General features: G+C 34.8%; 1 protein-coding gene across 2 annotated transcripts in view; it reads left to right on the top strand.

The window, feature by feature from the left end:
- Positions 1 to 13,377, top strand: part of Msr1 (macrophage scavenger receptor 1) — a 65,155-nt gene that overhangs the window by 12,056 nt on the left and 39,722 nt on the right. For both annotated transcript variants that reach the window (XM_021219456.2, XM_021219457.2), the window contains exons 4-5: positions 7,104 to 7,513; positions 11,367 to 11,553. In XM_021219456.2, the coding sequence (XP_021075115.2) occupies positions 7,104 to 7,513; positions 11,367 to 11,553 (597 nt within the window). The remainder of the gene's footprint in view (positions 1 to 7,103; positions 7,514 to 11,366; positions 11,554 to 13,377) is intronic.

Here is a 13,377-nt window from a genome sequence, read left to right as displayed (position 1 = left end):
ACAGTTTCAAATGAACGCTTTTTGTTTGCTTGCTTGCTTGTTTTTTTTTGTTGTTGTTGTTGTTTTTTTTGTTTTTGTTTTGGGGGGTTGTTATTGTTGTTATGGATATGTTTTTCCCTTTGCCCAGGCTGGCTTCTAATTGCAGCTAAGAATGACTGTGAATATCTATTCGTCCTGCCCCTACCTCTAAGTGCTAAGTTTAGAGCATCAGCTGATTCAGTTTACATGGGGCTAAAATTGAACTCATGGAAACCTGAATGCTAGCAAACTATTCTATCAACTGAGCTACTTACCCAAAACAGACCACAGACCTGTTGAATTTTAATTGATACTTAAATTCCCTGGTCTTGCCATTCTTTTTTTCTCTATACTTCCCTCTCCCCATAAAAGCACACACACACACACACACACACACACACACACACACACACACTACATTTGCTATATGCTCATCAAGAGAAAGGCTTGGGAAAATGTCATCAATATATCTACTAATCTACGTAAGAAAACGTGTCTAAATATAAAACCAAAGTTCCTTTGTTAAGGGAAACTTGAGAGATTATCTCAAAGACACATTAAAAATTCTACTCAGGAAGAAAAGCTAAGGAAATTAACAACAATTGTAAAAGCAGCTATTGTTTTATCATTTTGCATCATTTACTATGCCTGAGCACCAGGCTATAAACTTTCGGCATATTCTCTTAATACATCTTTACAATTACCCTTTCAGCAGACACTATAATTATCTTCATTATCCACACCAAAAGACTGAAACTCCTTGGTAATGGAGCATGCGTTTCTATCTATGACTTTCGCATCTTAACCTCTCTTGTGTACTGTCTCTCTGTGTAATTTGGTTATGATAATAAAACATGATTGTCCAGAAAAAATCCATGGAAATAGAATTTTCATAATGTCAACCAAGAAAATATTTCTTTTAGAAAAGCTCCCATTTTAGCCATTAAAAACAACTAAAAGAAAAATCCAAGCACTGCAAACAAAGCAAACAGTGCTCAAATGACAGCAACTGAATAAAGGGAGTGGACGGTTTCTAACAGCATAGATTCCTCATTTCCCCATAAGCAAGGATGTTGTCCATGTTTACATATCTACAGTGTCAAATACATAGTTGAATGATGTGACCTTGCATGGTGTCAACAAATATACACCAGTTAGAATTTGGGTATATTTCATCTCTTTTACGCAAACCACAGTGTACAGAACCTACCTCAAGGACTTTGATAGGTCATGATCAAGCAAAACAGAAGTATGAATAGTATCCAGGCTTGTAATCAAGTTCAAAGTTCTTGGGCTATAACAAAATATTACCAAGTCAAACATTTGCTCTGGGATTGCCAGAAATTGATCTGTTGTTTTCTGTTTCCTAAAATTATAATAGGTACCTCTTAAGACAGATAGGAAATAGAATGTTCCAATCTTATAAACTAATAATAGTTTCAAATTCACCAGAATTTTAAGTAGAGCTAATTGTGACTATCGTGTACTCACAACAGGTAATTGTTAATGCATTTATAACTCTTAGTATCAGATAACAATGTCTTTCAAAGAGAGCTAAAATGTATTACATATACAGACATGATATCACACGATTACAAATGTAGGCTGCAGAAAGTTATGATACAACATGTGAATTGGTAACTGAAGTAAAATGAACATAAAGCTTTCAATTTAAAGTAGCTAGTATGTGAAAACTTGTTTTATTATTCTTATGGTACACATTATATGATACCTTTCTCAAAGAATGTGAAGTATTCCTGACAGATAATAGCATATAAGACTGGGCCAGGATAAGAAGGTATGTTATAGAACTGATGTGTGTAAATTATTACTGAAATACAAAATATCTTTTCTCAAAATAATATAAATGTTGAATGGGAAAAGATATTACTAACATGAAAGAGCAAACATGATATGTAGAATCAAATATCACTAGCTCCCCAGGTATTTGCATAGGACATAAAAATTTGCCTTCTTTCAGTATAAAATAAAGACATTACAGAATGTCATCTCTCCAGAAAAAGATGAAAAAATGTGAACTTTTAAAAATATAGACTCTGATATTCTTTTTAAATTTATTTTTGAGATTAAAATATAATTGCACATGTTACAGCATTTTCCCTTCTGTTTTCTTCCTCCAAACCCTGTTACATACCCTCCCTACTCTCTTTCAAATTAATGGCCTTGTTTTTACTATTGTTATTATATATATGTAATATATATATGCTTATGTATATATACATATTATATGTATATATGTACATATATACACATATATCACACATGTAATATATGCATATAATAGCAATAGTGCCAGTTCAAACTGAATAATCTTATTTGTATGAATCTTTTCAGCATTGTTTTTTGACATTAGAAAAGCAGTTTGTGTGTTCTTCCCTGGGAAAGATCACCTCTCCTATTCCCAGCTTTTTTAGTTGCAGATAGCTCCTTGTACAAGGTTTAGGTCTTGTGGACATTTTGCTGTTCACTTTTCTATGTCCATTGGTGGATTAGTGTCCATGACCATCATGGTGAAGAGCAAGGGAGGTATGGGTCAGAGAGCTCACATCTCGAGACACAATCATGAGGAAGAGAGAGCTACCTTGAATGACTTTAGTCTTATGAAACTTCAACTCCCACCTCTATTGACATACCTCTCCTACAAGGTCCAACTTCCTAATCCTCTTCAACAGGCATACTAACTGTGGAAACAAAAGTTTAAATATATGAGTGTTTGTAGCCTTCTCACTAAGCCTTCCACAGTTAACTGGTTATTGCTGCAGTTTGGATTCTATGGTTCATATATGCATCCCCAGTAAGCCCTATGAAGCTAAATGATCCAGGACTTGAGTTAGCCATTTGTAAAGAAAGTTAAATTAGTTTCATGTATGAAGGATACAAGGAATATTATATTTTTAAAAATGAATAAAATGTCTTTATTGTCAACTCAGTTCTACCTTGTCAAATTAAAATTCTAGTTCATATAGCCTTTTGCAAAATCCATTCTCTTCTATCTATGCTGAAGAAATATTTATTTTACTATATGAAATAAATATTGTTTTCAAAGTAAAATCATATAGTGAAGCAGATGTGGCATAGGTCTAATAAAATAAAATACAAATTACTGTTTTTATAAATATAACTCAGTTGAGTAAGGAATATTTTTATATTACACATATGCTAATGTATTTATATACTTTATTAATTTTTAATTAATTAATACATTTACACTATATAGTTAAATAATTGTAATACAATTAATCAATATCAAAATGTAGACAGATGACACATCAATCCTGAAACATCAAATACTTCTTAATCTTAGAAAATGGTTTGCATAATTTTTATACATTTATTTGCTGTTAATAATAGTACTAATGTTCCATTTACACATATGGTAAAATAGAAGCATAAACATTAGTAGTTCACCCATTGCCACTAATAAAATGTTAAGCCAGGCCATTTTGCTCAAATATTTAGTGTCTTAACTGATGGTTAAATGAAGCAATGTTTGTCATGATTTTGAAACAGTTTTAAAAGTACTATTCATTTAACTTTCTTATTATTAAAGCCCAAACCTCCCTTTCCAGTCCGTTTTGTTTATTTTTGAAATTGTAATTTCATCACATTTCTCCTTTCCTTTTCCTACTTCCTAATCTTCCCATATACTCATCCTGCTTCTCCTTCAAATATGTGGCCTCTTTTTCCATCAGTTGTTCTCAAATACATATGTGTGTTTCTATATAAGTATATATTCCCAAATATAGCCAGTGAGTCCATGTAAAGCTACTTGCACTCATGTTTTCAGAGCTAACCATTGGGCAGTGGACAGTCCATTGTTGTGTTCTTTCCTGGGAATAGGCACGTCTCATCCCAGTATTTCTCCATTGACTGGTTGTTTGAATGGAGTTGAGGCCTCTTGAGATATTTCCTGTGCACTGTGGTATGTTTGCTATTGCTGTTCTTGTGACATTCTTTATCCAGCTCTATTAACAAGAAGTAATCTTTCCTTTTAAATTTTGCTTATTTGTTTAATTTGCTTATTTACTTAGTGTCTTCAGTCCATGTTTGGGAGGTCATGTAGGTGAGACTATTTAGATAGATTTTCTGATGTTACTAGGAGACATCATTTTATGAAATTCTCTGATCTTCTGGCTTTTACAGTTGTGATATGCCTTCTCCTCTGTGATGTTCCCTGAGCCTTAGGTGTGAGACTGTTTTTTAGATGTACTCCTTGGGACCCAGTCTCTATAATTATGGATTTTGAGTAATTGTAATCTTCTATAGTAGTCTGTCTGTTCCAAAGGGAAGTTTCCTGGATGAGGGATGAGGTTTTTTGTTTTTTGTTTTTGTTTTTTTTATCAGCTATTCAAGTGATGTTTCACACCATAGATGCTCAATAAATAAAACACCAAATTGATGACTGCATAAAAACTTGCTTCCCATTCTGAATTTAGTAAACATCGTGATCTGTGGCAAGTAAACATACTTATAGTTCCAATATATTGATGGGTTAAGATATACAGAATGACTGACATACAATAATTGTGCTCCTGTTATAGATCACATCGAAATTTTGCCATTAATACATTACTAAATTCAGTAAGCTATATCACAGAAGAATAAGCACAGATGTATAATGTATATAATGTATTTTAATAGAAAACATAACATTTATTGTTAATATAAATAGTAATTAATTAGCAGATATTTCTTTCCCTGTGGGTGGTGGCTACATGAATCCTATAAGATATTCCTTTATGTATGTAATCAATAGAATTTTATCGATGCTAGCTGCCTGCAATAAGGTCTAAATATTTATTCAATTCAGCCTCAACTACTGTTGAAACTGAAAACATTTTTACATGGTTCAAGGAATCTAGCAAGGACAGGGTAGAAAAATATCAAGAACAAAGTGACAAGTGAGGCCTAGAGGAAGCTTCCAGAACCACACTGTTCCAGTGAAAACACAAATTCACTGATAGTACTAAGTTGACATTTTTGTTGTCTTATTTAATTCTTCAGATCTCTGTAATACTGGTCGCAACGAAGAAATTCAGGAGATTCATATATGGCTTTATGTTTAAATATTTTACCTGTGTGAAGATGTACTTTTCCTGTTCCATATTGTCAAATGTGAAAAACATTATGCATCAAACTAAGGATATAAAGGTGTAAAAGGAGCATACAGAAAAAAATATATACATAGCTATAATCTGTTGAGTTTCATCAAATATATGTTATTATAGAATAGTGGTAAAATATTTTAGTGTTTACTTCATCATATATAATTACAGTATATGTAATTTTATCTTTACATGTGATGTTTTTGCTTTCCTTATTTATGTATTTATTTCATTCTATACCATTCTGAAAATATAATTAGCTCAGATAGAGAACATATAGCCATTTGCAAACATTTTTCAGCAGCTCATTATAGTCCCTAAATTTCATGGAACAGAGTGGTTATTTTTGAAGATGTGATTTATCACGAGACTGCTTTTCAAAAACATTGAATGTGTTACTCAAAGTAGAAACACACGTAATGTGGAGAATTGCTAAGGAAATCTGGCAGGTCTATCCTGGATAGAATGTACTTGCCAAATATTTTTAAATAAGATTATTAAATTAAAATTAAAAAGTGCTTATAATATGACACTAAATTAAGAGTTTCCAGATTCTATGATTCTGAGACTGGGAAGGCTACACAGAAGCATCATGAGTCTGAGGTTAGAGTGGGCTGTATAACATCATCAAGGCCAAGCTGAGCTGCACGCTGAAGCTCTGTCTCACAAACCAATTAAAATAATAATAATAATAATAATAATAATAATAATAATAATAATGGAAACAAGTATGATTTGATAAATGTACAAACATTGGAATTTAGTTCAGACTGATAATACATATGGTAAATTATTTTTCATACTTGCTGCTATGATTAAATATTTTACAACAGGAGAAAATATTGTAATGAGAACAATGCATTTTTTATTATTATTTTCTTTATTTACATTTCAAATGCTATCCCGAAAGTTCCCTATACTCCCCCGCCCCTGCTCCCCTACCCACCCACTCCCACTACTTGGCCCAGGCCTTCCCTTGTGCTGGGTCATATAAAGTTTGCAAGACCAAGGGGCCTCTCTTCCCAATGATGGCCGATTAGACCATCTTCTGCTACATATGCAGCTAGAGACACAAGCTCAGGGGGTACTGGTTAGTTCATATTGTTGTTNCACCTACAGNGTTGCAGCCCCCTACAGCTCCTTGGGTACTTTCTCTAGCTCCTCCATTGGGGACCCTGTGTTCCATCCAATAGCTGACTGTGAGCATCCACTTCTGTGTTTGCCAGGCACTGGCATAGCCTCAAAAGAGGCTGCTATATCAGGCCCCTTCAGCAGAATCTTGCNGGCATGTGCATTAGTATCTGGGTTTGGTGGCTGATGATGGGATGGATTCCCGGATGGGTTAGTCTCTGGATAGTCCATCCTTTCATCTTAGCTCTAAATTTTGTCTCTGTACCTATATCCTTTCATGAGTGAGAACAATGCATTTTTAAAGAGAACAAATGTGTCTTCCCAATTTTTTCTTAGGAAAATTAACCTGCTTAACTAAAGTGACCAGTTTTCTGGTATCTTCAGTGATAAACCAACAGTTTACTAATCCTGTATATGGCATTGGTCTTCGGATTATTCTGTAATTGTCATTTTAATATAAATATGTCCAACAGGATAATTTCAGAAGGGTTGTTTAACGTGAACTCTTTTCTAGTAACTGTAAGTAGTCCATGACTCAGGTGCAGTACATTTCAGTCTGTAGAATTTTCTCTAATTGACAAAGAATTGTCATTAGGACTAACAATCAGCAATCCGAAAGGCTGATCTATACTGGAATAATTTCTAACATAAAAATCATAGAGGTGACTATGTGATTTGTAATAATATACTGAGTCTAATCAATGAAAACTAAATGCTTGATTTAAGCTAGCATTCAACATCCTTCAGTGGGTGGAATTCAAAGACATAGGGATGATAAGCACAAATGATATAGGCTAAAATTTGATTTATTTTTATTCAAATATTCAGCTCAGTTTGTGAATTGGGAAATGAAGAACTGCTTAGTTTGTTCACTTAACACAAGTGATGCATCTCAAAGTCCTGTGGAAAAAGAAAACACCAGTAAAGTGGAAATGAGATTTACAATTATCATGGAACACATGAAGGACATGGAGGAGAGAATCCAAAGCATTTCAAACTCAAAAGCTGACCTTAAAGACCCGGAAAGCTTCCAGAATTTCAGCATGGCAAACGACCAGAGACTTAATGATATTCTTCTGCAGTTAAATTCCTTGATTTCGTCAGTCCAGGAACATGGGAATTCACTGGATGCAATCTCCAAGTCCTTGCAGAGTCTGAATATGACACTGCTTGATGTTCAGCTCCATACAGAAACACTCAACTTCAGAGTCCGCGAATCTACAGCAAAGCAACAGGAGGTAAGCCTTCAGAATGCAGTGGCATGGCTGTGTTCTGGAACTAAATTCCATGGAGATGTATGTACATTTGTGCTCCTAAAAATAACATGGCTTCTCTTGGTCTTTATAATACCAGCTGTATGCATGTTCTCAGACTGATTATTTAGCATTGGACCACCAATTAGTGTGTTCTTCCCTTGGGAAGACTATCTTTCCTGCTCCCAGATTTCCTCAGTTACTATTCTTTCTATAGGCGTGAACCCTGGTATGCTTTTCTCTGTCTAGTTTGGCCCATTCACTGTTGTCATCCATATTCAGCCCACATTTGAGTAGTAATGTTGGTCAGACTCTATGTGCATAGCTTTTGATATTTCTCAGAAACATAACCTCAAAGCAAACACCTTGATAATTGCTCTTGTGATCTTTATTCCCTTCCTCAATGTTCCCTAATCTTCAGGCACAGGAGTTTTTTGTAGATATATCCTTTGGAACTGTAATCCTCAACCTTGCATTTTGATTTGTTGTAGGTTCTGTTGCAAAAAGAAGTTTCCTTGATAAGAGGTGAAGACTATTTATATCTGAGGGTATAAGGACATTACAACTCATATAAGGACTTTATAGATTATTGTTAGTGATTATGTTAGTTTAGAGGTTAGTGGCTGTAGATTTTCCTCCAATAACTATGATTTCCATAGCTAAAAGTTATTAGGTGGCTAATAACCATAACATGCATGATCTTTTAAAATCTGAAGTCAGGACTAGAGAGATGGATCAGTGAATCAACATTGATGGACAAGTATGAGGACTGGGGGTTGTATGACTTTCCAGAATCCACATAAGTTCAGATAAAATGGCTTATATCTGTTATCCCAATCCAGCTCTGGGTGTGATAGAAAAATGGAGACACAATAGTCTTCAGAAACTCACAAATTGTCTATCTGCAAGAGATCAGATATCAAACAAGATGGAAGACAATTACTCTCCCCATGTGCAATGAGGCAGATATGTACCACCACAGATGAATATATAAACACATATACATATCATGTTCATACACACATACATCATACACACATCAAACATCCTCCTAAATGCATAAACTCCTAATTCTATTCTACCTAATGAAAATCTATTGTTTTTGACTAAGCATAGACTAACAAAAGAGAAAGTGTTGCATATTTTTAACTTGTAAGCTTAGTTGTTCCAAAGATTTGAACTTTTATTTGTTACTCTCTTAAGGTTATCACAAGACAATGACATCATCATGGGTAACTTCATCTTAAAGAGTTCAGATATTCTGCTTCACTTTCATGTAATATACAAAAATTTTGAATTGCCGTAGTTCCAAAATTTTTCATAAAGTATCTAAGCAAATAACATATAATCGGGTTATCAAGTATTCATGTGAAAGATTTAGGTGGTTAAAATGGTACTTAAAGAAGCACCTATGGGGGGTGAAGGGTATAAATAAAAGAATAGAATAAAGTAGAGCAGAGCAGAGCAGAGCAGAGCAGAGAAGAACAGAACAGAACAGAACAGAACAGAACAGAACAGAACAGAACAGAACAGAACAGAATAGAATAGAATAGAATAGAATAGAATAGAATAGAATAGAATAGAAATACAAAGATGAGATATCAGCAGCAAATGTAGACTTTAAGTTGGAGGGAATGAAGGAGAAAGAAGACTCTTATTTTGTATGGAAGCAGAGCCAGAGGTCCATGGAAGTAGAATGAGGAGTGAAGAATAAGATGGAGGAACAACCCTCATTTGATTTGGTAATGTGCTAGTTCCAGCAGAAATGACAGAATGCCACACAGGTAAAGTATGGTAGCTAGTAGACATTAAGACTATGTTTGAAGACCTGAGAAGTGTTTGGGGGTTTGTTTGTATAGACTATACTTTTAATTTGGGGTAATCACAAAAGAAGGTACATGTACACAACAAATTTCAAAGCTGTATTGCATGTGTTTTAAAGACAACTGGTCACCGAAATTTAGAAATGAAGTCAATGTTGGTATGTGAGTGAATATGCACTGAATTGCCCAGAAAAGCAAATGAGGTTTTAACTGACTTCGCTGAAGTTCTTTTATTTGCCTTTAAATTTTCCCATCATAGTGATAGGAGGATCATATTCAAGGCCTCTCCACATGATAGGCAAGTACTCTATTTCTGTTGGTCTTCTTCTTGCAATCTTTATCCCAATAAAGAAATAAGCAAATTTAATTTCAAGGCCAAATCGGTAAATGCTTTCTAAGAAGCAGGGATATCTTAAGGAACATCATCAGACTGTCTGTCAAGAATATACCAAATATGAATTTGGAAGAGAGACAGTCTTCTCTCTTGTTCACCTATATTCTATATGAATGATGAATGGTAGCACATATCAGAAATTTCAGCACTGAGAAAGTAGGGGAAGAGAATCAGGAGCTGATGATTTATCCTTAGCTAAATAACAGACTTAAAGCCAAGAGGTCTGTGATGCTCTATGTCAAAGAAATATGAAAAAGAAAAAAAAAAGGAAAGAAGCTGCATGCACTCTATGTATGTATTTTTATGGATGCAATTATCTATATATAGTGTATTTATTATTGATAAAAAATAAGAAGGAATCAAAATCAGAGGCAATAGTGTTTGAGGGTAAAGTATTAAAATGCGAGTTGGACATTGTACTGAATCTGAAACTCTTCCAATCATTATCACTAAGAACGACGTTAAACTTCAGTTGTTATCATAAAACAATTTCACACACTAAGAATATTTCACCACAAATACACAGGAAAGAAATGCCATTTTAGATAAATTAAAACCCCTATGACAAGATGTTATTTTTAATTTTTGGAATTTGCCATTTGTGTATTTGGGGATAGAAGCAATCTTAGATGTATTGCCTACTAACTGATTTTGCTTGTTTTCACTAGGAGTCTTATTTTTTAGCCAGAGAACTGGAATTTTGAGGACCCATTTGTTTCAGGACAATTGAGCACACTGTGTACCCAGAAGTTTTGTTGTTTATAGAAACAAAACAAAATAAAACAAAAACAAAACAGACCAAACACAAAATGTTTTCTATTGTGTTGTATGCTCAGCCGTTAGCATACATCTTTAATCCCAAGCAATGAAAGTAAAGTTATTTGTAGAAGGAATGGTTCAGTCATGGTTGAAAGTGATGTCCAGTTGAGGGGCAGGAAAGTGATGAATCAGAGAAATATTTTCAAAATAGGATCTGCCCAACTCTGAGAAGAGAGAGGAAAGGGAAGCTACTTAAGAGGACAGTGCAGAGAGAAGGGCTGTGGGTCGCAGGGATGGAAAGAGGTCGTTTTACCAGGGCAGTTATACAGAGACAGGCTTCAGAGAGTATAAGCTAGACACAAGTGAAGACAGAATGAGCCAGAGAATAAGAAGGAACCTGTAGATTAGAGCACATTTCCATAGTTAGTATAAGGCCAAGCAGAGCAATTCAGGAGATGCCAAGAGAGAGAAGCCAGACTGATTCAATCAGCTTGGAGAGGCATTTGAGTCAGAACAGCTGTGTTGATGAATCAACCAGTCAGAAATCAGAAAGAACTAGAAAGGGGCGAGTTTATTCGGCAGCAAGTCTCAGAGACCAAAACCATTTTCTAGGCCTACATTAGATTGTATGGAGGGTAGAAGTGTTCAGGACTAGGACTAGTTTACCAATCAGAGGCAGAAGATTTCAGGGATGACAATTATATCAGGTGACTGAAAGTTAACATGTATACTCATTTTCTTATTCTCATTCTATAACATTCCCCTAAGGCTCTCTGCTTTTCAAAAATCACATCTTAAATATCCTACGCATGTACATGATCCCTAACTGTTTGTAACAAACGTTGTGGCGCTGTGTTTTTAGGACATCAGTAAATTGGAGGAACGTGTGTACAAAGTATCAGCAGAAGTCCAGTCTGTGAAAGAAGAACAAGCGCACGTGGAACAGGAAGTAAAAGAGGAAGTGAAAGTATTGAACAACATCACCAACGACCTCAGGCTGAAGGACTGGGAACACTCACAGACACTGAAAAACATCACCTTAATTCAAGGTAAAATATCTTGTCCCGGAAATGAGATGTTAAAAATGTGTCATTATATGCAGGCATTTAGTATCTGACATCCCGTCATTTAAAGTAAATGGTTTCTGAGGGTGCTGTTACTCCAAGTTCACAGAAGAAAGTTTAATATGAGGTCAGGCATGATAAGGCCACCAATGCCCTAGAAATTCTTATAGAGTATAGCAAAGCCGGACATGGTGACTCAGCACTGGGGATCCAGGAGGCCACGGCAAGTTTGAGGCTTCCTAGTGAGAGCCTGCCTCAGTAAATTAAAATAAAACAGAGATTACTATATTAGCATGAAAAATCTCTTCTTATCCGACTATACTTTTAATTAGAAATACATCTTAAACTCTTAATAATAATCATAGATACATTACTTTCTGCTTCAGTTCCAAAGAATCCTACTGATTTTTTAACAAGCATAAGTCATTTATATCTACATATTAGAATATAGTTATTTTCACTTGATGGATATTTTTTTCTACAGTTTTAACTTTCTGGTCTGCATTTTTAAAATTTATGTCTTATAAAAATGCTTACTTTAAAAAATACAATCTGACAGCTCTTTTTCCCCTGTGTCTACTTCTACTACTTAATTTTGTGTTGTTATTTTTTTTTCTTTTTCCAGCAAATGATTTATGTCTCTTACTTTCTTGCTCTGCCTTTTATGTAGTTGATCTGGGTTGTTTTTATTGAATTTATCTGTTCAAAATCACCCAAAACCAATTAGGAAACTTTATGGCATACTACTCTTGTCTTCACTGCAGTTGAAATGTGTTGTCATGGGTGCTAATGCTCATCAGCATCTTCAAAGACAATTGAGTGGGATAGAGACCTGAAAGTGGTGTGCCTCAGGCCAAGCTCCCTTGCCTCCTTTGTTTGAGGGTCTAGTTCGTCTCTACCTTACGAAATTTTAAAAGCAAGAGTTTAGTTTGTATTATTCATCTTACATTTTTATTAAAAGAATTCACTTAGACTTGCCCATGAGATAGCCAATTTTACTTTTTTAAAATCCGTGTCACTCAGTCATCTCTGGATCATGTTCCTTCTGTATAAAATAAAGCTATTGGAAGTTCATTTAGACCAAGTCAATGGCACTATCTTGAGTAATTTTACTTGTTCTTGATTTTTCTGGATGTCTTACTCCATACACGTTTTTATGCCCACATTTATTTTGGTTATTTTATGAGGATAATAATTAATTGGGACTTGGCTTCTGAATACCAAGCATCTGTGACTGCCCATCTGTCTTATTAAATGACCCAGTATTTAGTCTCTATTGTGTGTACTTTGAATGACTGATGAATTAGTTACTATAACTAACAAAAAGGAAATGCTGTGTAATAGTTGATATAGAGTGTTTTTTAGGGAATGAAGACAAGAAAATAACAGGCATGTAGACGCAGATGTCACTTTCCCACTTTGGTGCTGGCCTTGTACAGTCTGGTTGTCACTCTACAGCTGAACTATACTTAACCTTACATATATGAAAATTGCTTAACCCTGTATGTATAGAATTGACAGTAAGAGGTCTTGGTGTATTTTGGAGGAATTTTTCCTGTAGATTTTGGTTTTCCTTGTTCTCATTCTTCTCTCTCTCTGTAATGTCTGTGAGCTCATTAACCTGAGCTTCAGGTGGGTAGTTTTTGAACCTTTGGATTAGGCATTTGTTGTACTTCCAAGATTTAAGATCGCGATCAGTTTCTAAAGATTTTTCCATTTTCATTCTCTCTCTCTCTCTCTCTCTCTCTCTCTCTCTCTCTCTCTCTCTCCCCCTCTTTCTCTTGCTCTCTTGCTCCCTTTTCCTCACTC

The sequence above is a fragment of the Mus pahari genome, chromosome 19 (genome assembly GCF_900095145.1).
Source record: "Mus pahari chromosome 19, PAHARI_EIJ_v1.1, whole genome shotgun sequence".
Classification (NCBI taxonomy): domain Eukaryota; kingdom Metazoa; phylum Chordata; class Mammalia; order Rodentia; family Muridae; genus Mus; species Mus pahari.
Note: the sequence above shows the minus strand (reverse complement) of the source record. Positions and strands in the feature narration are given on the sequence as shown.